We start from the raw sequence: 23,783 nt of genomic DNA, 5'->3' as shown, positions 1-23,783 counted from the left end.
AGGTGACACTGTAGCTCTTGCTATTGCTATAGACCTTAGCTGCAGGAAAAAAAAAAAAGTCAGACATGCAATTGTTTCAAAGCTGGTACAGAAGAAAGGAAACAGTGACAAAACCGATGTACAAAACAACCTGCAGTTCTTCAGATAAAGAGTGTTTAGGGGACTGTTTAATTTTGAAATGATACAAAGACAAGCCAGCAGGGAAGCGCGGTTTGCCCCCACTTTGTCAAATACAGTGGAGGAAAGCTAAGTAACTCTGAGCTATATGCCATAATGAAGATTCAAGCATGTTCCTAATCCTCTGGTGCATTTCATGTATTTAAAGGCCTGACTTGCTAAAAGTGTAAAAGGCTCTATAAATTCAGGCAATAATTTTCATTTCAATTAATCATTCCAGAAAATTGTAACTTTATTGTCTCCTTGTCTTTGTTTCAGTTAGAAGATGCAACTTTTTTCATTGTCTCTCTGCAGATTATGAAAGGCTTTGTGGATTATATCATCAAATTAAATCAACCCCTTTAGCGTTACTCTCGGAATATCACAGTAATGGGCTGTGCCTCAGGCACTTCCTTCTCTTTTAAAATATTTTGCTTGTCTGTGTTACTCTGAACTGGTGTATTTCTCCTTGCTAATAGGAAAGTGTATAAAAAAATTACATGATCATTAATACTGAAGAATCATTAAAGTTGATAAAAACAGCTCTGGCTGCAGCGATGTTGTTTTTCGTGGTCACTGCTTTTGGAAAACATGCTGTACAAACCTCAGCTTGGCTGTTTTTACAACACACCAGTTGATCTAGTGGCTATTTGATTCCATCTATTGCACTTTGAGAGGTAGCTTCAGTGAGATGAACATTCTGCAAGCCTGTTAAGAATAAATGGATTTCTAGAGACTGCCTTCATCTCTTTTCCACAGTCCCTGTTTTTGATGCAGACAGCATCTGAAAGCCAGCAATCTGTAGCTGAGCAGTAAAGTCTTGGTTGGGTTTTTGTTAAAGAGATGATGTGCTGACTGGCTGAAAAGTAAAAACTGCAGTCTTGTAACATCAACAAAATAAGGCAGGATGTCTTTCTTATGCAAGACGAATGCTGAAAGCATAAATGAGCCCTGCAAGAAATTGGTGGATCTGAGCACTTCTGTGGGGTAAGGGTATCGTGTACATCAGACACAGTCACTTTTTTTTCTTAATAAGAAAAGGCCAAAGTCTTAAAGTTCATGACACATGACTCACCTTTGCCTTCCTCTCTCCTCTGCAGTAGTTCCTTGACAGCACATCCAGCTGGGTTTCCTCTCTTAAGCAAAACTACAATTGAAGTAACACTGAAGGTATTACAAAAGTGCCAACCCACTCTGAGCATGCAATAAAAGGCTGGGAAAGCTTGGAGAATTTGGGGTAGTATTTTAAAGTCAGATAGTGAGAAGAAGGAACTGACTTGAGCCAAATAGAAGTATGTCTTAGGAAAGCCCCTGGGCATAAGCTCATGTATGAGTCTCTGCAGTTACGCTGAAAGGGAGAGACAGAGCTGGTACAAGCAGTTTCTCCTGCAGCTCATCCAAGCAGCTCATCCAAGTATCTTTGCTGCCAGAGGTCTGACTGTTGGGACATGGGTAGGAATGTGGCTGCAACTGAGCAGTGGGGGGGGGGCTGGTGTTAAGCTTCCTGACGGTGATACAAAGGAAGCTTCACACCTATGTCCCTCCTGTGTTACATCCACAGAGGGAAGACCTAGGAAGGTGATTGCCTTTGCAATTTAAGCACCAAGGGTTTTGCTTTGTACCCTTTGCTTTCCAGTGCTAGGAATACTTTTAGTGAACCCTAACAGAAATAAAACTCTGGCACTGGGATATTCCAAACCCAGAGTTGTTAATATCTCTGGTTTCATTTGCTCTTAACTGCTCCAAGACTGTCTGTATACCCCGTATAGTTTTCTCAGTGTGCACGTCATGTCATTCTGTCTCATTGGAATCTCTCTTAAAGTATTTGCATAAGACAGAGCTTGGCATACATTTTTTTACATGGATGACATAGTAGGTCCAAATACTTGGTTGGTATTTGCTTAGTCTGCATGTGTCCCATTGCCATCAGCTGGAGAACAGTGGGCATGCTCATAGGGACTCTTTGTTTTGCTAGCCAAAGGAAGGGAGCCATCCCCAAAGTCACCCACTCTCTGTTTAAGATTCATTGAGATTAGTTACTGGTCTCTTTGCCGCCAGCTGAGACTGTGTTTTGTGTGTATGCTGGCAATAGGAAAGCCTGGATCATGAAGTGGAGCAAAAGTACTTTGTGGCCCAGATAACAAGCGCGACATCAGGAGAGAATTGATCGAAGTCCTTTCTTAGATGCTCTTGCACAATAAAAATAAAATTCTTTTCCATCAGAAGAGGGCTGTGCTTGTAACTGGATTAGAAAGAGGCTGAATTTGGGTTTGCAGATGAGCAAAGATTAGGGGGTGCAATCGTGTAAACATTTTGGCCAAGATAAGAACTGGAAAACAAGGCCAAGGATTGCAGTCATGACTGGTGTTCTAAAGTGCAGACCTTGAGCTGTTCTTTGGGGGTATTTTTCAGAACATTATCAGGCCTTTGAAAATTGTGCCTCTCCAAAGCAACATGTTTTGGGTAGTGGAGCTCACTAGTTCTGTCAGAAGATATCAGAAAAAGTGGCTAGTCTGGATCCCATCCAGAAATCCCCATTACTGGGACTGGAAGCTACTGTCTGTCTCAGCTCCTGCAGATTATTTTGGAGGTAAAAACGACTGCACAAATGGAGCTTCATCACACTGTTCTTTTTGCAGGAGGTCTTCGAGGAGCTACAGTGGTAGATGCCTTAGATACTCTGTACATCATGGAACTCGAGGAGGAATTCCAAGAAGCAAAAAAATGGGTGGAGAGGAGCTTTGACTTGAATGTGGTAAGTCAGTTTCTGGCAACGTCTGTATGTATCAGAGAAATGCTCAGTGCATGTTTTGCCAGTTCCAGTTACAAAGTCTTCTCTAAGAATCATTTGAGGAGGGGATATATGAAGAATGCAGGGGAAGAAACACTCAACTCACTGATTTTTTAATTAATTAATTAATTTATTTTTTAAGGCCAAAGGGACTGCTGCGATGATTCGCCCAATCTTCTCCCTATACATAGCAAAGGCTTCCAGGCAGGGATCACTGGATCAAACTCAATGTCTGACTGAAAATGAAATTCAGTGCTTAATGTTTTGTTTTTGTATTTTGGTCTCAGTTGTACAAACAACTGTACTTGTTGGATACTCTGCAGAATTTCTTTTCATGAAAGAACAAGTTTTGCTTCATCCTGGTAAAATGTCTGTCTAAGATGAAGCAAGTTTTCTTTTTACATGCTGTAGGTTAAGATTAAAAACACTGATCTCCTTCATTGGGTCCTTTGCTGGTATGCAAAGTTGTTGCTGAGACTTGTGCAATGGAAATGTAGTGCCTTGGCAGCAAAGTGGGAGCACGTATTGAGCCTAGCTTTGAAAGGAAGGGCGTCATCTCTGAAAATGGCCAAAGATGGTCATTCTCTGTGGCCCTTGAAGGTTTCCTAGCCACTTTTTCTTAGAGATAATGTTAGATTTGATGGGACTCCGGCACAACACATGCTTTGCAGTGCTATCAAATGAAGGATGCTGTCCCTGTCAGTACATAAAGGAGGCCTACAAGAAAGCAGGAGGGGGAATCTTTGTCAGGGAGTGTAGTGATAGGACAAGAGGTAATGACTTTAAACTGAAATGTGGTAGATCCAGATTAGATTTGAGGAAGAAATTCTTGCCTATGAGGGTGGTGAGGCACTGGAACAGGACACCCAAAAAAGTGTTGTCTGCCCTATCCCTGGAAATGTTCAAGGCCAGGTTGGATCGGGCTTTGGGAAACCTGGTCTAGTGGGATGTGTTGGAGGTAAATGATCTTCAAGATCCCTTCCAACCCAAGCCTTTCTGTGATTCATGGGAGAGCAGATGGGATCACATCAGTGGTGTACAGAGAATGTTAAAATCAGAGTGCAGTTCAAACTTTTATTTTGTAATGCCAGCCTACTTGTCTGTCATGAAAAATGGTTCTCCTCATGAGAAAAACGAATGCAGCTACCTTTGTGGAAAAACATCATTTGGGAGGGCATGGCTAGCATTCATATATTCATAAAAGGAAGACCATATCTGATAAATTTGCTGAATGCTCTCAGCACATTACTAATTGATAAACAAGGGACAAAATCAACTGGGAAATAATTTATTTGGATTTCATAAAAGCTTTTAATCTTGGCCTGCAGAACAGATTGATCTGCATAGACAAGAATGAATGCTATGGATTGATAGGTGGTGTCAGAATGCACAGCAGAGGCAGAAAAGAGGGGAAATGAATTTAAAAATGGCTCTGTACAAAAGACTCTGACAGTCCGGAAGAGTGAGGCAGGAACTCCCAAGATGCACAAGCTCTGTTTGGAACTGGATGCTCTGCTCTGCCTAATGCTATTTCAGTCATTATCTCAATAAAGTATTTGCTCTGATTTGTAACCTGCAGATATTTGGAAATGAGAGGCTAGTGCAGAGGTTCAGGTCCACTTTCCCCTGCTCACCGGAAGTGTTGTGTTGGTGGAAGATCTTTCTGTTTTGCGGCTTTATGCGTTTGCATGAGGGTAGGAATCATTTATCAGACAGATTCACTGGCACATTTTCAATGCAATCATTTTGACATTTGCTGATCATCAGCTGAGTAGGCAGAGCAAAATCATTTCCAGGTGAGTGGGTTCTTGAGTGATTCAACGAACCATATTCATCTATGTCTGCTGTCTCTGTTGGTGGGGCATGCATACATCATGCAGTTTGTTTCTTCATAAACATGCCTATGACATACACCAGGCTGTGGTCATTTCTGTTCCTGCAAACTAGGGTGAGTCCTTGAATGACAGAAAGTACCTCACGCAGGAAGTGCATTTCATCTATCTAATGCAGTAATCTCTTCACAAAAAATGGAGAAAATATTTTTTCCTTGTGGCTGTACCATTTTTTCTTTAAATAAAACATTTCAGAGGGCATTTTTTTCCCTAAACTAACTCACAGATTTTTGCAAGGCGTAACTCAAGACAGGGTTGAAATGATGGACAGTACAGCTGCCCTAACTGATTTACGTATTGTTAGCTTGTGATAAATGGGCAATTTCGATATTTCTCTTCCCTTCAGGCTCCACCTGTCACTGTAGAGCAAATAAAGTGCTTTGAGATCTTAGATGAAGAAGTGTGTTACAGTGTTAGTGAGAACTGGGAGACATAAGCGTCTGCCTACAATCTGTTCGCCTTAGCTGCCATTTGTGCGTGCAGACTTTGCAGTCAATTATATCATTTTGTGTTTTCAGAATGGAGAAGCGTCCTTGTTTGAGGTGAACATCCGCTATATTGGAGGACTGTTGGCAGCGTACTACTTAACTGGAGAAGAGGTTTGTTTCAGCAGCATTCTCCAGCAACTTTGCTCTGTGTATCAGAGTATCCCATCAGCCTATATAGCCATAGTCTAAACCTATAATTTGTATGTGTATTGAAATGCCACTAATGTTCTTTTAACTGCCTCACATAATTACCTTGCATAGACCATGCCTGGCTCACTTGCACAGATTTTTCTTGTGCGAGCAATTCTAGCAATATACGTTTTCATTTGGACACATTGCTCCCCAGTGAAATGCCACGTGCAGTGATCTTTGCATTTGTTCCTTTGTATTCTAAACTTTGGCAGTATTTCATCAAACATCACTCCAGGTTCTGCCTCAGACTAAGGAGGGCAACTGGTTAGCGGCCCTTGCTCCAAACTCTGTCTGGACAGTCTCTCTGTAGCAGTAGTTTGTAAGATAAAGTGCCGTGGGGCACAAGGAAGGAAGGGGTTGTCAAACTGCCATGCAGAGTACCTGTATCATGCCAGCTCACATGCCAAAGTGATATAGCTCCACAAATTGTCCCTTTGCCTAGGAGGGACAGGGGCACATGTCTTAGGGGGTCACAGCCCCTCTTGTAGAGTGGCGGAGCAGCCATTGAGTGGATGCTCCCATCCTTCAGCAGTTCTGCCTAAAACAGGAGTCATTTACTGCCACTTCCCTTCTTTCTCTCCAGCCCTGTAGAGGCCAAAGCTTAATGCCATAATCTCTTTTATAATATGACTGGACTGGAATTTTATAGTTGGCTGTAGAGAGATCAAGAGATTATTCCTTTGTCCTAGAAGCCTTAGGCAAGCAGAAACTCTGTTTCAAGGGGGAGTTTTGTGAGTGAAGGAACTGTAAGATTGACTTTTATATGAGTTTAGCTCTTGTGCTGTACACTGTCCATGGCTAGGTGCTGTCCAACATAATAGGACTGGATGGCTCATCACTGCATGGTGGCACCATTGATCCGTGGAGTCACACACAAGAGCTGCTCTGTTACTTCGGTTGCATTTTAAATGAGTTCCAGGAATGACTTCTATCTTTGATTTCCCACCAGGGAAAACTCTCAAAGACTCAGTGCCCCTACTCAGGGCCTGTCTCAGTGACAACTTCAACAGGCTTCAGATCAACAGCAAAAAGAAACCACATTAAGCCATAAAACTCAAATAGTGACCTCTTGAAGTGCAGTCAGCAGCAACACACAGCAGCCGGGGCAGTGCCTGTCATATGCCTAGTCAGTGTCACCAGGCTGAAAGGCAAAATGCAAGTCTCTGTCTCCTGGAGTTCCCATCTGAATCAAATTCCTACCTCCCTGTAAGTGCATCAAAGGCCTGCTAGCTCACAGGAGATCTCAGCTTTCTTCAGTGCTGCAGTTTTGGAGCAATAAATTCCTGCTTTCTTAGAATTACTGTGACAGCTTGGGCTGATACAGCGGAGATAGAAGTAAAAGGCTTCCACTTAATCTCTTAAGTCACCTGCAAGCTTCCCTTGATCAGGTCTAAGCTCTGGAGCAAAAATTAGTGCGTGCAGCAGTTTGTCCCAAAATAATTGTGTATGGTGGCTTTGTGCTACGAGCCACCATAAGCTGTAATTTGATTTGAAAGCTCAAAACTCAGGCATTGTGATTAGAAAAAGGAACAGCTTAGCCATTAAACCATGAATCCCTCCTGGAAGTAAGTTACAAGGTAAAGAATGTTTGTTGGAAATCTTGTTTTTTTGCTACAGTAGATAACACCATCTAGGAAAACCCATGTTATAAATCTGATGCTTTTGATTTTAATTCAGTCATTTCACCACTCCTGTGTGTGCTCTTCCACACTGGGAAAATGTAAGAATTTGTCTCAAAAGAGTACTCTTTTGTTCAGTTCAGATAACTGAAATTTGCTGCTGAGATATTTGGGGTGTTCTGTGAGCTCCACAGCTCTGGCTGCTCACATGCAGGTTGAGAGTTTGGCAGGGACCTTGGGTCTGGCTTAGTATAGATTTTTAGAGGACATTTATACAGACACCACAATTCACTATGACTTTTGGTTCAGATCTGTTGTGCAGTGGACCTATGGCAGCAGAATATCTGAAATGGTAGATTCATATGGTGCAATACTTCCATTTTTTTATAATCATGTGTGTGAAAAAGTAGATTTAAAAGAATCCAGCACGACTAGTATTCACAAGCAGTCCATCAAATGTTTATCCTCTCTTCTTCTTTTAACAGGTCTTCAGGAGTAAAGCTCTGGAACTTGGAGAGAAACTTTTGCCAGCTTTTAACACCCCCACTGGTATCCCACGTGGCGTCATAAATCTGGGCAGGCAAGATACATGTCCTTACAAACATACCATTTTAACACTGAATGTAAAAGACCAGGACCCAAGCAGGAACAGCAGCAGTTCCTCAGAGGTGCTCCCCTCTTGTTCAAGGTCATTTGTTTTGCCAGCTCAAAACCAAGAGGTGCCTTGGCAGAGATTGCAGGAGACTCAAATTGAACCCGGCTGTGTTTTATTAATTTTGGACTGTATGCAGTTTCTTCTTCTACCTCTTGGCAGGGGTCCCTGCTGCAATAGCATTTTCTTCACTCTCATTTTCTTTAAAAGGTTATTTGTAGTCTGCACATAACATGGAGACCTGTATATATATTTTTTGTAATGTACCCAACCAAATACATGTGAATTTATCCGTGTTCCATGTTTGGGGAAATTGGGAAAGGAACTGGATGGGTCTGGCTGACAGTTTTGCTGCTAGAAAGGGAGGAATATACAGATCATATAGTTTTCTCCCTGCTGGCAGCACTCAGGCAGGTGTTTATCCTTCACTTAGAGTCACAATATTTCATGTCAGATAGGTGGTAGTCTGTTGCTGGAGGTGATCTTTAAGACATCTGCATTAAATAGCTTGTTGAAGGTCACTTGGCAAAGAGAAGCCAACCTGCAGGCTGGACTCCCAGTCTCTGATTCTCACCAGTAGACAGTGTTCCCTGCCAATAAGGGCTTGTTGGCTCCTTTTGATGCCCACTAACAAATCCCCCCGAGTAAAAGCTGCATGCTAGCTGAAACGCAGACAGCAGGCAACGTGTGTTAACAAAAGCCTTTCATCCTCACCTCTTGCAAAGCTCAGAGCAGCAGCCATGAAAACCATTATTCATCTCTTAGCCCAAATCTCCTGTTTGGTTCCCATCTCTGTGAAGTGCAAGACTGTCAGATGTTTGACTCATGCCGATCCATTGCTCAAATATCACTGTCACCGTTGAGTTGGCTCATCTGCATGTGACCCCAGTGAAAACTCAAGCCACCACCAAGACTTTAATCGTCTTTTTACAGACGAGATGTTCTGCTTCTCCTGTGACTGATAAAGATTTGGCATAGACTAACCTTTCAAAAACCCTCCCCTGCCCTTTGTGAAGACAAAGGAAACAGACTGTGCCTGCCTAGACATTTCCAAAATGTTTTGTTGATGACCTTGTCTAAGCGCAAAGAAAATCAAAATAAAACTGAACCCCCAACCCAGAACCCATATTACTGACTTGAGCTCTGGCATCAGCTGTGAAGCTGCTGTGAGGGCTTGGAGTGTCAGTTGATTTAGGAGCAAAGATGATGTGAGCTAAATCTGTTGTCTGACTAGTGCAGAAGCATGATGAACAGCCACATGCCTTAAACCCAAAGGGGAAGGGAGTTATTGAATGTGAGACAGCATGTGGAACTGGAAGCAGCGGGAAGAGAGGTGATGCTGTGAGAACAGATGTTTAACCCAAATGTCAGGGTCAAAACAAAACCCAGAAAAGTTTTGCAAGAGGAGTTGTCTCCCCAGTTCTACTTCTGCAAGGTTGTGCTAATTCCAGAGGGACTCGTCAACTCAAAAGCAGGACAGTCTTCCAGCATGTGTAGGCTTTTGGTGCGGATAAGCTTTTAGGAGTGGATAAGAATGGCATTCAATGAAATAAACAAATGCTGGCATTAAGTCAATTCTGAGAATACATTTTTGAGGACCCAAGTACAAAGACAGCCCATGCCCCCCCTCTTCCCATAGCTAGCTGGTCTTCTCTCTCTATCAGGTCACCTCACAGGTGTCCCCTCCCCGGTGGTAGGCTTCCCTGTGGCCTTGTGTTTTCACACAGGTTCCAGAATGATATCTCATAGAGGCTTGTTTTTCATCCTGCTGGTCTAACTGCCATGTTGTCTGCGAGGTCCTAGAGTACATTGTCTTCTCAAGTTGATGCTTTGTGCTCTCTGCCTGTGTGTTACACTGTGATTTCTCTCCTGACGCTTCCTGTTCCAGGTCACTGGCCCCTGCTGTCCTTCACAGCTTCCATAAACGCGCTGCATCTCCAGAACCTTCTTCATCCTCCTCCTTGCCTAGTTTCTCTGACTTGGCACTGTTTTACTGCTTTGGATCTCTGTGAGAGAAGGAGGCGATACAGCCATTTTCAGTCCAAACTTGCCTGGACAATGTTTAATCAAGACCCATAAAGGGGCATAAAGAGAATAAAGAGAGCTCTGGGCATTTTCCTGTGTCTAGAAGACCAAGGTCCTTTAAAAGGTATTTTCCTCTGAGATGTTGTAGTATAGGGCAGGTATGAAGATCCAGTTTGTTCAGTCTGTAATGCTGAAAAATGTTTTCCTGCAAGGGGTCATTTTAACCCCAGGACGAAGTGCAGAAACTCTGTTTCCTCCAGACCACTTTTTCCTGAGTTTTACTGTGTTTTGTCACCCAGAGCTTGGATTCTTGTCAGCATGGTCCTTGCAGGCAGTGGCTTGCTGCATGTGTGGGACAGAGGTTCCCAGGGGAAAGTTGTGTCAGCTGCTGTTGTATCACAACAAATACAGCCTCATTCGGCTGCTTCCAAACACTCATTTGAACTAGCTCAGAAGCCTGTTTCTGCTTTGTGAGATTGTATTTCCTACCATCTCCCTTCAGTGCAGTAAATAAAGAAGAAGAAATTGATTCTTTGTAGAAATGAGAACACCATGGGATTGTTTAGCACACCCATCCTAGGTCCAGCTACTCCCAGGTTCAGCAAGATATGTCCAATGTGATATTAATACCACCATTAACCTGGTCAGACTGGACAGAGAGGTTTCAGCCATAAATGCTTGATGTTACTGGGGTACCAATTTTATCTGCAGACAGTGTTTTCGATGGAAAAGCTGCTGATACAGCATCCTGACAGTTTGCAGGGAAGGCTGATGCGTGGCAGTGACTGAACAATTTGAAACAGTGTGAACATATTGCTGATCTAATGACTCTTTTTGTCTGGAGGTGAAACAAATAGCTCTGGACCTGAGATGGTTTTCCATATATCACATGGAGGCGGAAGCATTTTTCCCCTCAGAAAGGTCGTTAGTTTGAGCCTTCTGTAAACAACAGAAACACTTCTGTTTTCATAGCCAAGATTTCAGACGCCATCTAGTGTTCTCCCCATCACTGGAAATCTGTTATCTCATCAGTACCAACCAGAAGCAGGACTTGCAGAGACAGGAAAATCAAAGCCACATCACTTCTTAGATAGTTTGGGCAAGCTTCCCTGGGCAAGAACCTGCAGAGGCTATTTTGGCCTAAGGCATAGGTCACCTTATTGTCTGTGTAAATCTCAGAGAGGTGTAGAGCTGTCAACTATAGCAGTGGTCTACAAGAAGGAAATGGTTGAATATAGAAGCAAATCCAGGAAGGAGATGCATGAGACTGTTAGTGCTTGGAAGAGCCTCTGCCCTTCCATATCCTTTGGTTGGTTTTCTTTGAGGATAAAAGGACAAGGGATGCCTTCCTCATCCCCAGAATTGGCTTCTTCCTTTGCTCCAAGGAGGATTTCTCTCCATCCATGCATGGGTTTGGCAGGGTGAGAGGGGGAAAAAACAGAAAGTGAGAAATGATACACAAAAGTAGGATCGGAGGCACTTTGTAAAGCTGGCTGCTTCAGACTGTTCGCCAGTTTCTGTAGTTTTATTCTGTCCTTCCTGTTCTTGCAAGATGAGTACCGGTAGGGTACTTTCAGAGTTAGGTTTGTTCTCTGTAGATGTTAAGATTCTCCGTGGCTTTTTACTACAGTCAGGTTTGCCCAATGGCAACTTTCCCCTAGCACTGATGTTTCTGTATGCTGTATCCCCCTGAAACCAAGCATATGTTGGGAATGTCAGAGTTGTGTATGTATAAAGAAGGTGAAATTTTGTTGAAACAAGGTGCTTAGGGACAGTCTGGATTCTATGTAAAATATCAGCTTTGTGGGATGTTTGAGATGTGAGTTCAGCCCAGGCTACTTAGAGATGTGTTTTATCCCGAAGTGTCTTGTATAGGGCAGCTTGTGAATGTTCTTTCAAAGTTTTCTTTAAGCTGATCTGTTTGGGAAGGCTTACTTTCCCACAAAAAATGCAGTTTCCCAGTACGTGCAGTCTGTTTGTCCTATCCTAAACAATCCTTTGTAAAGCTATTGCTCCATCCCACTAGTATTGGTAGAGTCCTAAAAATCCATATACGTCCTTTACATGGTCCCTGTCAACACCTGATGTGCATTGCATGCACATAGCAAAAGCACGGTTTGCACTGGGGCAGGAGAGTGACCTCAGGCGTTGGCTGTGTTTTCCTGGCAATGAAGGCTCCCTTTTCTCTCCTTGCAGTGGCATGAGTTGGAGTTGGGGTTGGGCATCTGCCGGAAGCAGCATCTTAGCAGAATTTGGTACCTTGCACTTAGAATTCCTGCATCTCACAGAGCTCTCTGGCAACCCGGTATTTGCGGAAAAGGCAAGTACTTCCCAACTGACTAATAAAATGGTCTGTTCATACTCATGGGGGCAGGGCTGAAGCAAAGCAGCATTTTGGTTTGCCTGCAGCAGAGAGCATGGCAGCAGTGACCTCTCTCTCCAGTACTAGTACAACTTACAGAGGAGAAACCTTCCAGAGTGGGACATGGGTTCAGAAACCTGTATCTTGCAGGGTGTAAAGGTCACCCGACCTCAGACCAATTGGCTTTGTAGGGTAGCTACTCCATTGTTTTGTTTGGCCATTTATATTTGCTGTAGCAACCTCACCTGCCTGTTTCCATCACTTGTGAGGAAGATAGGAACATTTTTCCCAGTGTCTCAGTTGTGTGGCGTTGTAGTAGAAACTTACTCAGACAAGGGCAGAGCCAAAATAAAGCTGTATGTTGGATCTCAACTGCAATATAATTGTTAATTCTTATATCCTAATAGTAGTTTCTTGTACTCACAGACCTTTTTGCTCTAAAGAGCCATTATGCTCGAGCATTAGCTCATTGTGCTCTAGCCAACAAGATTTCTGCTGAGGTTTTGTGTGTAGGACAGTCCTGACAGTTGGCATATTGGATTCCTTCTGTGTAACTTGTAACTGAAAATCTATTAATATTATACACTACCTTGAGCTTTTTTTTTTTTTTTTTTTTTCCACAAGTGATCTTGTAGTGCATGTGAGAGCAATTTAGTAAATATGCCATTGGATACCAGTAAGTCATTAGCTTTCACTGCACATACCTGAGAACGGCCTTTGAGGGCAACAGTTTGTTCCAGGTAGAATCCAGACTACCTCCATGAGCTTAAAGGAAATGAGGCCTGTCCAGAGTTCCACAGTGGGTTGAAAACAGACAGTGGTTTTGGGATTGCCAGTAAAAGCCTCAAAACGGTCCATTTCTAGGGTATTTCCAGTGCAGGTCTGTCAGTTCTGAACCAAGAAGAGAGTTTGTGGAAAAGAGAGGAAGAAAGAGATGGAAGGAGCTTGGAAAGCAAAGTGAAGAATATTATGGAGTGTGCAGAAGGCAAGAGGAATGCTACAGAGCAGTGGTCAGGAGAGAAAACAGAGTGTGAAAGGAAGCTAGAAACCTAGGAAATTCTGTAGACAAGACAAAGAAAGACTGATGATTTGAAATAAAGGAGACAAGCTAAAGATACTTGAGAACAGTGATGAAGACAAATTGATCAGAGGAGAGTTCGGGGTAGGTGAGAAAAGACCAGTGGAGGGACCAGGACAGGGTGTGAAAAGAAAGCACATGGGAAAGAAATGACGGAGGGGAGAAAAGGAGAGATGAGCACTGAAAACACAAGGACAAGAAGATGCAACATTGAAAACCAGAATTTCATCCATATTCCAGGTTCAAACTGTGGCATTTTGAGCCAGTCAAGCCACTGACCTCAGTGTAACACATTTTCTTCTTTGCCTGTTAAGCCTGTAGAGGGATAAAGGCTGAATTTTTCTAATGGACTCCTATTAGCTGACCATGTCTGGTGTGTGCCACAGAAAATGTATCCCATTCATCTTGATACCCTCTAAGAGAAAACAGAGGATGATAAGGGCTCAAACAGCCCATCCTGTGCGAAATGATTTCAGAGAAACAGATCAACTCATTAACTTGCAGCTTGGGACTTGTGTGATTTTAGCCAGAATAAAGTCCATCTGTGTCTTTTATTCAAACATGTCATTACTGAACGTTAGTAGCATGGCATACTAAATATTATGCAGCCTGATAACTTACTTGGAAATACCATCTGAAGTCTGCAGCCAGCTTTTGCGTACAAGTCATTTGATTTCATAAAAGATTTAGAGTTTATTAGCTGCTCTGTAGATTATGGTAGAATATTTATGCTACTTACCATTTAATTTCATGCATTATGGCAAAGGTCTGTTGAATTTAATGGGAGTGAAACCAAGGGAGGTTATAGAGTATAAGTAAGGCTGTTCTGGCATATTAAAGCAGCTGTCTGTTGTTGAAATTAAAAGAGCAAATTCGTCATGTTAAGTGACCGCATGGTAAATTGAAGTACTATGTGAGTCATGCATTCCTGCCACTCCTTTCCCTTTGGATCATGACAAAATCACCCTCCACATCCTATGCATTTCCACCCAGATCCCAAATCCTTAGGATTTCTTCTGGACCAGCATTGGGTAACTGCTTCTGCTGCTTGCTGAACTAGGGCCTTGCAGGATTTTTAGAATCATTTTTAGAATTCCACAGAACTGGATAAAGATTGTGCTGAGGAGTCCAGCAGGAAGGTCTCTCCGTCACTGACCTCGCACTGGAGAGCCATGTCATTGAGTTCCACTTGCATGATGATTCACAATGTTGCAGGCTGCCTGTGCTTGTTCAGGCAGGGATTGGCACTGATGAATTACAGCGTTCTCAGTGACAGTGAAAACGGGTGTTTTTTTTCAGCAGAGAAGTAACATAGTTCTCATCTCTCATTTCTCCTAGGTGATGAACATCCGCAAAGTCCTGAACAGAGTTGAGAAGCCGCAGGGTCTTTATCCCAACTTTCTCAGCCCGGTGACAGGGAACTGGGTGCAGCGTAGGTATCAGTCTGCATTCAGAGTCCCCCCTGTAGCATTTCAATCTTTCCATTATTCTTTAAGAAGAAATAGTAACTGTCAGAGCAGCAAGCCAAGGAAATGTCTTGTCAGGAAGCCTGTTATAAATGTGATTAGATAATGCAACCTGATTTGGAAGATGCAGTATAGTAATTATACACTTACTCCATCAGCATTGTTTCCAGCTGTGTGTCTTACCTCCAGAAAGAGAATTAGGCCTTTCCTTCACAGGGGAGGATAATGGTACCTGGTTCATCACACAGATACTAGAAATTAGCATATCTCTTTAAGACCTTGTCCTGCAGTCATCACCTAGCCTGTGGGCTTCCTTGGGAGGTGCACAGGATGACTGTGAGCAGAAGCCCTGTGAGACTTGGTTCCTGAGAATGCTATAGCAAATAGGAAACCACTGGTAGAGGCTTGCATATTCTCAGATCCCCTGAAGATTTAGGAATGCATTTGCTTGTGTGCATTCATGTACCTGTCACCATGGTACCTCCTCTGTAGTGCAATTTGGTGCAAAAGGGTGAGACAAGTATACATACTTTTTCTCGTGTTGGGAACCCAGCACTGTCCAGCCACGAAGACACTGGCACTAAAAGTTAGTGCCCTGATACAGAAAAGGGAGCAACAATTAGGAAAGGGCTTGGAAAGAGCAAGGAAATAGTAGAGGTAGTGTTCCCAGGGAAAGATTATTTATTTTCTTTCTTTACACACACATCTACTTCTTTACCCAGAGAAGAGACTGTACTCCTCTTTTTGTGCCACCAAAGGGGCTTACCCTCTGATAGTTAAATGAGAAGGGCTGCTTCTTCTGGTCTGTCACAGATCCCTGACCACAGCTTTCCACTCTGTTAAGGATTTGCTTGGTTTGGTGAGGGAGGTTAGCTGGATTTAATGTTTCTCTGTCAAATGAAAGAGAAGTCTTTTTTTTTTTTTATCTTTTTTTGTCTTTTTTTTTTTTTCTGAAGCTCTTTTTAGCCTGTCAGTGGATTACATTTTATATTGTTTAAGCAGATTTTGGATCATGCATTAGTTGGTGTCCCTGTGATGTGTTGCACTGTTTCCTCTGCTAGATCCCTCCAGACCTTTCTAACTAGTATTTATAGCTCTGATTGTAAGTGACGGGCAGTTGCATGGCTGCCATCATCTGAGACAGTGAGAGTATACTAGCTGTTAGCAATCCCTGATCTTTAACTGCCAGATCAGCATGTCTAATGGTAATTGACAGGGCTTGTCTTGAAAAGTTTCCCAACAAAGCATCTTGGATGGCTGCAGTTGTCCCATTAAACCAGAGCTGTCCTTTGGTGCCATGAAGAAAGAAAATAGGCTTCTATGTTTGTCCCATTAATTGATCTTCCATGTTATCCCAATTCCTTTGTGAGCAGCTCAGCTTCCCCTCCACATTTGTCTCTGCAGAGTTGTTGCAATATGTTCCACTGGAAAAATTAATCTTCCATCCATGACCACACCCCTGAGATGGTACTTCCTTTATGTTATTCCCAGCTGGTAGCCACACTGCACATTTTCCCAGACACAGGCATTAATTCTGCCTGTTCATTGGTGCTGAGAGGAGAAGTGTATGTCTCTTAGATCTGCTGCCATAACTGCTCATTAGTGAATCTTTGGGAAACTGAAGAGCTGTGCTCTTAATTCAGATGGCTAAAATAGTCAGCTTGATAGTAACCATTAATCTCTTCTACCAGTAATTCTATTTATGGCTCCAAATTTGACTTCATTGTACTGACCTGCTCCCATCCCTTGCTGACCTAGAGAGGGGCCTATTGTTGGTGCTCAGAGCTTATTAGAAGCAGTCTCTGATTACTTGTTCTGGGATAGAATGATTTATGCAAAAGGACTAGAGATGTTCTCTCTCCTAGACTTTCACATCATGAGGACAACTCATGGCATAGAATCCTGTGGCAGTTGTTCATAATGTAATGGTTGTGGTCTGAATCGGTATTCCATTTAGGGAAAAGACTCATCAGCCTCTTCTGCACCTCCAGTACTACTGCTGCGAAATAGATTAGGAAGGACCAAAGAAGGAAGGCAGCTGCTGCCTGCTACAGAGATGTTCCTTGTAGGTGCCAGGCTCTCATTTTCTCTCTTTTCATTAAAGCTCTTTGCAGGAAGATGTTTTTCTTGGAATTACTATGATTTTCTTAAAAGGTATATCTTTGACCTGGCTGAATGAGCAGGTCTTCTAAATGAAGAGGCGGTGCTGTACCTCTTCTAAGTGCAGATGTTACCTTTAGAAAATTAAAGCATGGTCCCCCGCTGAAATAAAAGATTCGTTTATGCAAAGTACTTGGGAGGCAAACGCTGGCAAAGCTGTTGCCATATGGAAAGCAATTACATACCAGAGCTCCTGCTTTGGTGACGTTATGAATGGCACACTTAAGATAACAGACCTTCTCTTTAGAGACAGGCTGTGCAGCTGTTGGTTGTAAATAGTCTGTCCTCTTTTTTTTCCCCCTGAATTCATGTGTCTAATCTTACTGTTTTGCCCTGGATTGTTCCGTAGATCAGTAAGACATACTGTACAGGCATATTTGCTCTTATGATTAGGAAAATACATGGCTGTTGATCTCTCCTGTTGGTAGGACTTAGCATTTAGAATAAGCCTGAGGACATTATATATGTACAATGAAAGGGAAAATAAAAATCTAAAGAGGTAACTCCAAAAACAATGCCACATCTGCTTACATTTAAAATAGGGAAGTGTACAGACACAGAAGTGAACACTGTTAATTAACAGAGACTCTTCAGACCGTGGTCGGTAATTTGACTTGTTCTTCTAAAAGGAGGAGTTCTTCACTGCTTCAAGGAATTAATGTTACTTTTTCCACCATGGTATGGCTTAAATATATAAATCCAACCAGCAGTTCTTCCCCAGCAGAAACCTGCAGCTGTCCTGCCCATTTCACAATTAATTTGTTAACATCCTCTCTGGTAAGGTCATAGCATTGCATACTCTGAATAGGTAGCCTTGAAAATCTGATCTCTCCAGAATAAAATATTCGGTGACCATCCTTGCACCTGACACTATCATTTTAATACACCAACAACTTCAGCCTTCCCCATGGCAGGGCGTCCCACAGTGAGCCAGGACTACAAATGACAGAATCCAGAGGACTCTATGGCAGCCCCTTGCTGGCAGCTGTGTCTGATCCAACATGCCTTCTCCCTTTCCTGAGGCAGGGAGGCAGCACCCAGCAGCTTCATATAGACAGAGATCTATCAATACCTGCTGTTGCATTTGGTTTATGAGGCTGGGATTTATGATGATTGCTTCACAAAGCAGGAAGAATCCTCAAGTTGCAGTATAAATAAGTGTTGCAAAATGAGACATCCGAATAGTTCTTTTGAACTTGTAAAATGCTTTGTAAAATGACAGAACATTTTTCTTCTGATTGCACTTTCCACCTTTCTTCGTTTCTGGAAAAGTAATGCAGCAAGCTCTCCCCTGGAAACCGGAAAGGAAGAGGAAAGAACAAAGACATCAAAAAGGACACAGTTGTTTGCTCTTTGTAACGCAACTGCTCATTGTATATCATGAACCTGAGTTCTTTTTTTTGGCTTTCCCACTACAGACCATGTCTCTATTGGAGGGCTCGGAGACAGCTTTTATGAATATCTCATCAAATCTTGGCTGATGTCAGACAAGAAAGACTCTGAAGCTAAAAAGATGTATGATGATGCATTAGAGGTAAGGAGCAGGTTGGTACTCCGTATTTTTGGTTAGGAACATTGTTCATCAGAATGTTTCAGGCAAGTGTTATAGATCTTTGAGTCTAATATTCACTCCTCACCCTGTCCACTAAGTATCCTGAGATCCTGCTTTTCATCCCTTTAGGCAATAGAAAAACATTTGGTCAGAAGGTCTGCTGGAGGATTGACCTACATTGCTGAATGGAGGGGAGGCATCCTGGATCACAAAATGGGCCACTTGGCTTGCTTCTCTGGGGGCATGATAGCACTTGGAGCTGAACACGCCAGTGAAGAGAGGAAGCAACATTACATGGATCTTGCTGCAGAAATAACAAACACTTGTCATGAGTCTTATGCACGTTCAGGTAAACCTGTGGGCTGCCTAGAAAACACGAGGAAGGGAGAGTCTGCAGCCTAATGGACTCAGTGTTTGTGTGGCAGAGGATTGCAGCAGGGTGTTTTGTGCTCCAGCAGTATCTTCATTTCATCAGTCTATATGATTTTCAATTGTCTTTTCCAGGATATCTAAAAGAGAAGGCAGTATGTTTTACATGGCAGACAGCTGGAACAGCGGGACAGACAGATATAAGCTCCTGTGAACCCAGAGCTGAATCCTAGTCCTGCCTCTCAGCCACAGAATAAGCCTTCTCCCAACAAGACTATAGTTTGATTCTGTCCTTTCACATCCTTATGCAGACAAAAGTAGGAATTTAACAGTGATTAATTGCAGGGTGCCCACTATATGGAGCAGAGCAGCTGAGACGACCAACAGGAGAGTGTTGGAGACCTGCAGCTGCTGAAAACTGAAACAAACTGAAAAAATGAAGTTTCTCAGCCTCTCCCGGCTGGCTAAGTCTTTCAGTTTCACAAGTCCAGTGCAATGTGTTTCAACCACACAGTGTGTTTATCGGTCAGTATTTTGGGAGGGCAGTGACTGGTGATGAATGAGACTGGGCTAGTTCTCTGCCTGCAGGGCTTTCAGCAAGATAAGCTAGCTTTGGACTCTTCTTTCTTTGAAGGCATCTCTATAGCTGTTCTGAGCCTGCAGGCAGCAAAGCAGTAGTCAACGTTCCAGGACCTTTCCAAACACATTTGTGCTAATTGTTGTTCCCAAAGATTGTTTCACCACATCAGCAAGCCCATATTGGCAGCTGTGATCCAGCGTGTTTGCCTATTAAACTTCAGGTTAACCTGAAATGATATTTGCAAATAACTCCCCCCCCCCATCCCTTCAGCACTTAGAGAAATAAAGGAAAGCAACCAAACTAAAAACCCTCTGGCTGTGAGTGCCTAGAGCCAATTTTCACCTACAACAGTATCCATCAGCATAGAAAGGACAGTAGCAAGCCTGCCCACACTGATTATAGTGCTGCCATTTCAACAAGCTCATTGTTTGCAGAGAGTGTCTGTGCACTGGCTCTCAGCAAATAGCACAGTTAGCAAACACTGTTAGATCCACATGTAGACAGGTGGGCCCAGGGAAGGTGTGCAAAATATTTAGAAAATATTTAGAACAATAAAATGACTGCCTGAAACATGGCCTTGTGGTAAACACGTGTAGCAAGAGAAACCTGATGTGGCATGATCATAAGCAACCTCCTCTTCCATGTCTTTCAAATAAGGAGAGAGTTGGTCTTGTAAGTGGGATCTGAATGCTAGCTGTTCTTTGCAAGAGACTGAGAGCCTCACATAAGGGACACTCAAAAAGACCAAGGTACTTGAATGTTTTATTCATAAAAATGTAGTGAAGTGGATTAAGCTTTCCCCTGCTACCTGACGTCCTCTTTTTGAGGCTGCTAGTGGACCAGAAGGAAAGGCAGAGGAAGTGGTTGCAGGTCCCAAGGTACCTTTTCTTACAGCCTCCCTGCCCCAGTACAGTTGAAATGGCTCAGTCTGCTGGGTCCCAAGGTCTTCAGTGAAGAGCTCTGCTATCAAAATCAAGTGTGGTGCAGTTCTTAAGACAATATCCCAGCCCAGCAAAAAATCTAGGATGTGGGGGAGATTTGTACCTGCTCCACACTCGCATCTGGTCCAAGCCTTTTGTTTTGTCAGTTGTATTCACCCTCAGAAACACTTTGTCCTCAGCTAGGTAGTACCCAGGCATACCACAGAATGAGCGGTAACTTTGAATGGGTAGTGAGCATAGCTCACGTGTTCTATGGAGTTGCCACTATTTTGACAGTAGCTGTGAGGTTGATATGATACACAGGCATGACTGATCTGCTCTTCTGATCTCACACAAGCCTTAGTCAAATGTCTGCATCCTGAACACCATAAAAGCACCTGGACAAACTGTTTACCTGTTTTCTCATCAAACTGCTCATTATAAATGTGTGATTTTGTCTAGATACCAAACTTGGCCCTGAAGCCTTTCGCTTTGACACTGGAACTGAAGCCATGGCAACCAGACTCAGCGAGCGCTACTATATCCTTCGCCCAGAAGTGGTAGAAAGCTACATGTACATGTGGCGACTGACACATGATCTCAAGTACAGGCAGTGGGGCTGGGAGGTTGTGAAGGTATGGTTGCAAAAATCACAGTAATAATTCTCACAGGCTGCTGGATTCTTACAAGAATCTTTCCTTTAGTCAAGAAAAAGACCAGAAATGATTTAAATCATTAAGATACTAAGACTCATTAGTAATGGGACAGGAATATACAAAATCGCTTAATTTAGTATGGCTTATCTGCTTATTGTAGTGAATGTTTGCCCTTTGGGCTATGCTAAAATCAAACAATCAATCAAAACAGTGGAAGTTTATGGAGAGGAGTGTTTCAGTCAGCAAAACCTGCTGTTAAAGTAACAGCTCTTTGCTAAAGGAGTGAACCTTGTATTTGAAATACCTGCACTACTCTGAACCATTGGTTTGGAGTTTGCCAGGGAAAATCAGCAAACTTGGCTTTGCCTTATTTTCCCACTACCACTTCCCGGCCAGAAAGTCCCTCACCTGTTCCAAGCTCATGCAATAGCTAGTTGACTGCTGTCCTGCATCCTAGCTGGGACTACATTCAGTGGCAGAAGTGTCATTCATCTAGTGCCCTGAAAAAGAGGCTCTGCAAACAGCTAGAGTGGCCACTTGAGATCTGTTTTTGCTACACGTGTAATGTCGAGGTCAATCAATGAACCAGCTGAGGAGGTTTATGTTTGTCTTGCTATTTCATTAGAACTAACTTTATTCCTGGAGACTGGAGTAAGCACCAGTGAGAGACAGAAGCTACTATAAACTTGGAATTTGATTTATAAAGCTGACTTGCAATGCGACTGACAATGATTAATGAGTTACTCCATGCTATTGTGCATTACTGAGATTTCTTTTCCTTTCTCAGGCCCTGGAAAAACACTGTAGAGTAGAAGCTGGTTTTTCTGGCATCCGAGATGTTTACACCACAGTCCCAACCCATGACAACATGCAACAGAGTTTTTTCCTTGCAGAGACTCTGAAGTAAGTCTGGTATCACAGAGGCCTTTCAGAGTAGCATAATTCCTGCAAGATCAACACTTTTGTCTGCGTGATAAGTCTCTATTGAGAAAAGCCTTTTATCCTCTGTGGGGAAAATTGGGAAAGGATGTGGAAGCTTTGGTAACTTCCTTCTGTAGAACCATTACTGCCATAGGCTGTCTCCAGGTTTCTGCTCATGTGCTGGGTTTAAAAGACTCTTCTGTGATGCAGAGTCACTCTAAATAAGTGGGAGGCTTATTTAGCTCTGATCATTTAAGTGATAGCTGTCCCCTCTGCCAGGTTAATGCCCTGCACAAAGAGGAGGTGTGACTATGATTTGAATTTGCTGCCCCTTGGTGTAGATTTTCTTTTGCTAGTAGCTAGAGCTAATGTGGGGTGGCTGAGCACAGATGCTCATCCAATTTTGCTGCACTTGCCCCAGGGGTGGTAACTTTCAGCAAGAGAGTGAGGCAGGCAGGCAGGAAACCTGTCACCATAAACCATGGCAGCTGAGGCCAGTGGTGGCCCCATCACAGTCCTGCTTGCAGTGCTTTCTTGTACATGCTTGGAGTCCCACTTGGGCTTCTTTAATCTCCCTTTTGTCCGTCTTCTTCCCTCCCACCCTTGCCTTATGGCTCCAGGTACCTCTATCTTCTGTTCTGTGAAGATGATGTGCTGTCCCTGGACGACTGGGTGTTCAACACAGAGGCTCACCCCCTGCCAGTCAACCACACAGACTTTAAAAATAAAGCAAGTGTGCAGTAGTGAGGCCATTGCCCAGCACCCTGCTTCTACAGCATCGGCAGGTTACTGCATTTCCTTTCCATTAAAGGAATTTGTGTTGTTCCTAAAATGTTATTTTGGGGCACTAGTCCAATTCCGGACAGTATTATATTGGGAAGTCGAAACCGTGACATAAGCACCTTATTTTCCTCTGTGAGGAGCTCTATTAGCCTGATAATGAGATGTTTATTCTGGGCCATACTGTACGCAGTTCATAGACATTCCTTTATACAGAGAATTTATATGAAATCCACAGACTTTGCTTTATAGTGGCCAAAGGACTGGAAGTTTGCCATAAAATAGACTTCCCCGCAACACACACACCCCTCCTTTCATTTTTCTTTTTCATTTTTTCCTTTTATATACTGTTGGATTTATCACCTTTCTAATTAACAGTTTTCAATATACTGTGCTTTCTAGATGGTGTCAAAATTGTAACTAAATCAAAACCTGTCAGTAAATTTCTTGATCCTAATGTATTTTTATATATTTTTTCTGTGCTCTGAAAATACATTTACCACACATCATATCTCATTTAACTTTCCCTTAGTGTTTTTGTGTTTTTCTACTTTTATTTGGAACTAAATGTTATGAGTCACTTGTAATACTTTCACTGCTGTAATAGTCAAATCTGTGAAAGAGAATAAAAGTATTGTAAAATAAAAAACATTTATGGGTTGATCCTGCTTTAAACCCATCTGTGAAAGACCTGTTACGTCATGCTTGGAATAACTAGGTGACAATACTGGATTATTTCAGAAATATTTCACAATGTATGTTGATTTCCAGCGTAATATACTTGTATGGACAGCAATTCCCACCTGCACCAGCTCTTTTAAATCATTTGTTCACTGTCCGATATAGATTAGCAGGAGTACTACTAAATGTCTTATTTTCTAGCAAAAAATAAATAATCCCCAGATAAATTTGCTCTTTTATATACATTGCTTCCGGAATAAAGTAACAGGAGAAAAAGAAAGGAAAAAAATGAAGCCAGATTCTTCCATGTGTCCTGGTACTGAATTAGCTTTTTACCCTGTGTGTCCTTGGTACGTGACTCTAGGCAGGATAACTGTGCGGAGATGTTCATACACCACTCTTGTTCTGACCCTCGTAGTTGTGGAGTACTTGCTTAGCAGTAC

General features: G+C 42.7%; 1 protein-coding gene across 2 annotated transcripts in view; it reads left to right on the top strand.

Annotated features, from left to right (window-relative positions):
• MAN1C1 (mannosidase alpha class 1C member 1) overlaps window positions 1-23,606 on the top strand; it is a 45,229-nt gene extending 21,623 nt beyond the window's left edge. Inside the window, exons 4-13 of one of the 2 annotated variants that reach the window (XM_035562209.2) lie at window positions 2,796-2,911; window positions 5,358-5,438; window positions 7,624-7,718; window positions 12,012-12,135; window positions 14,594-14,687; window positions 18,300-18,415; window positions 18,563-18,782; window positions 20,765-20,937; window positions 21,746-21,861; window positions 22,500-23,606. In XM_035562209.2, the coding sequence (XP_035418102.1) occupies window positions 2,796-2,911; window positions 5,358-5,438; window positions 7,624-7,718; window positions 12,012-12,135; window positions 14,594-14,687; window positions 18,300-18,415; window positions 18,563-18,782; window positions 20,765-20,937; window positions 21,746-21,861; window positions 22,500-22,623 (1,259 nt within the window). In that variant the 3' untranslated portion in view covers window positions 22,624-23,606. The remainder of the gene's footprint in view (window positions 1-2,795; window positions 2,912-5,357; window positions 5,439-7,623; window positions 7,719-12,011; window positions 12,136-14,593; window positions 14,688-18,299; window positions 18,416-18,562; window positions 18,783-20,764; window positions 20,938-21,745; window positions 21,862-22,499) is intronic. The other variant, XM_050715220.1, reaches the window with a different exon arrangement.
• Window positions 23,607-23,783: the final 177 nt, after the last annotated feature.

Source organism: Cygnus atratus, chromosome 23 (assembly GCF_013377495.2).
Source record: "Cygnus atratus isolate AKBS03 ecotype Queensland, Australia chromosome 23, CAtr_DNAZoo_HiC_assembly, whole genome shotgun sequence".
NCBI classification, from domain to species: Eukaryota; Metazoa; Chordata; class Aves; order Anseriformes; family Anatidae; genus Cygnus; species Cygnus atratus.
The sequence above is the reverse complement of the archived record's forward strand: the minus strand, read 5'-3'. Positions and strand labels throughout refer to the sequence as shown.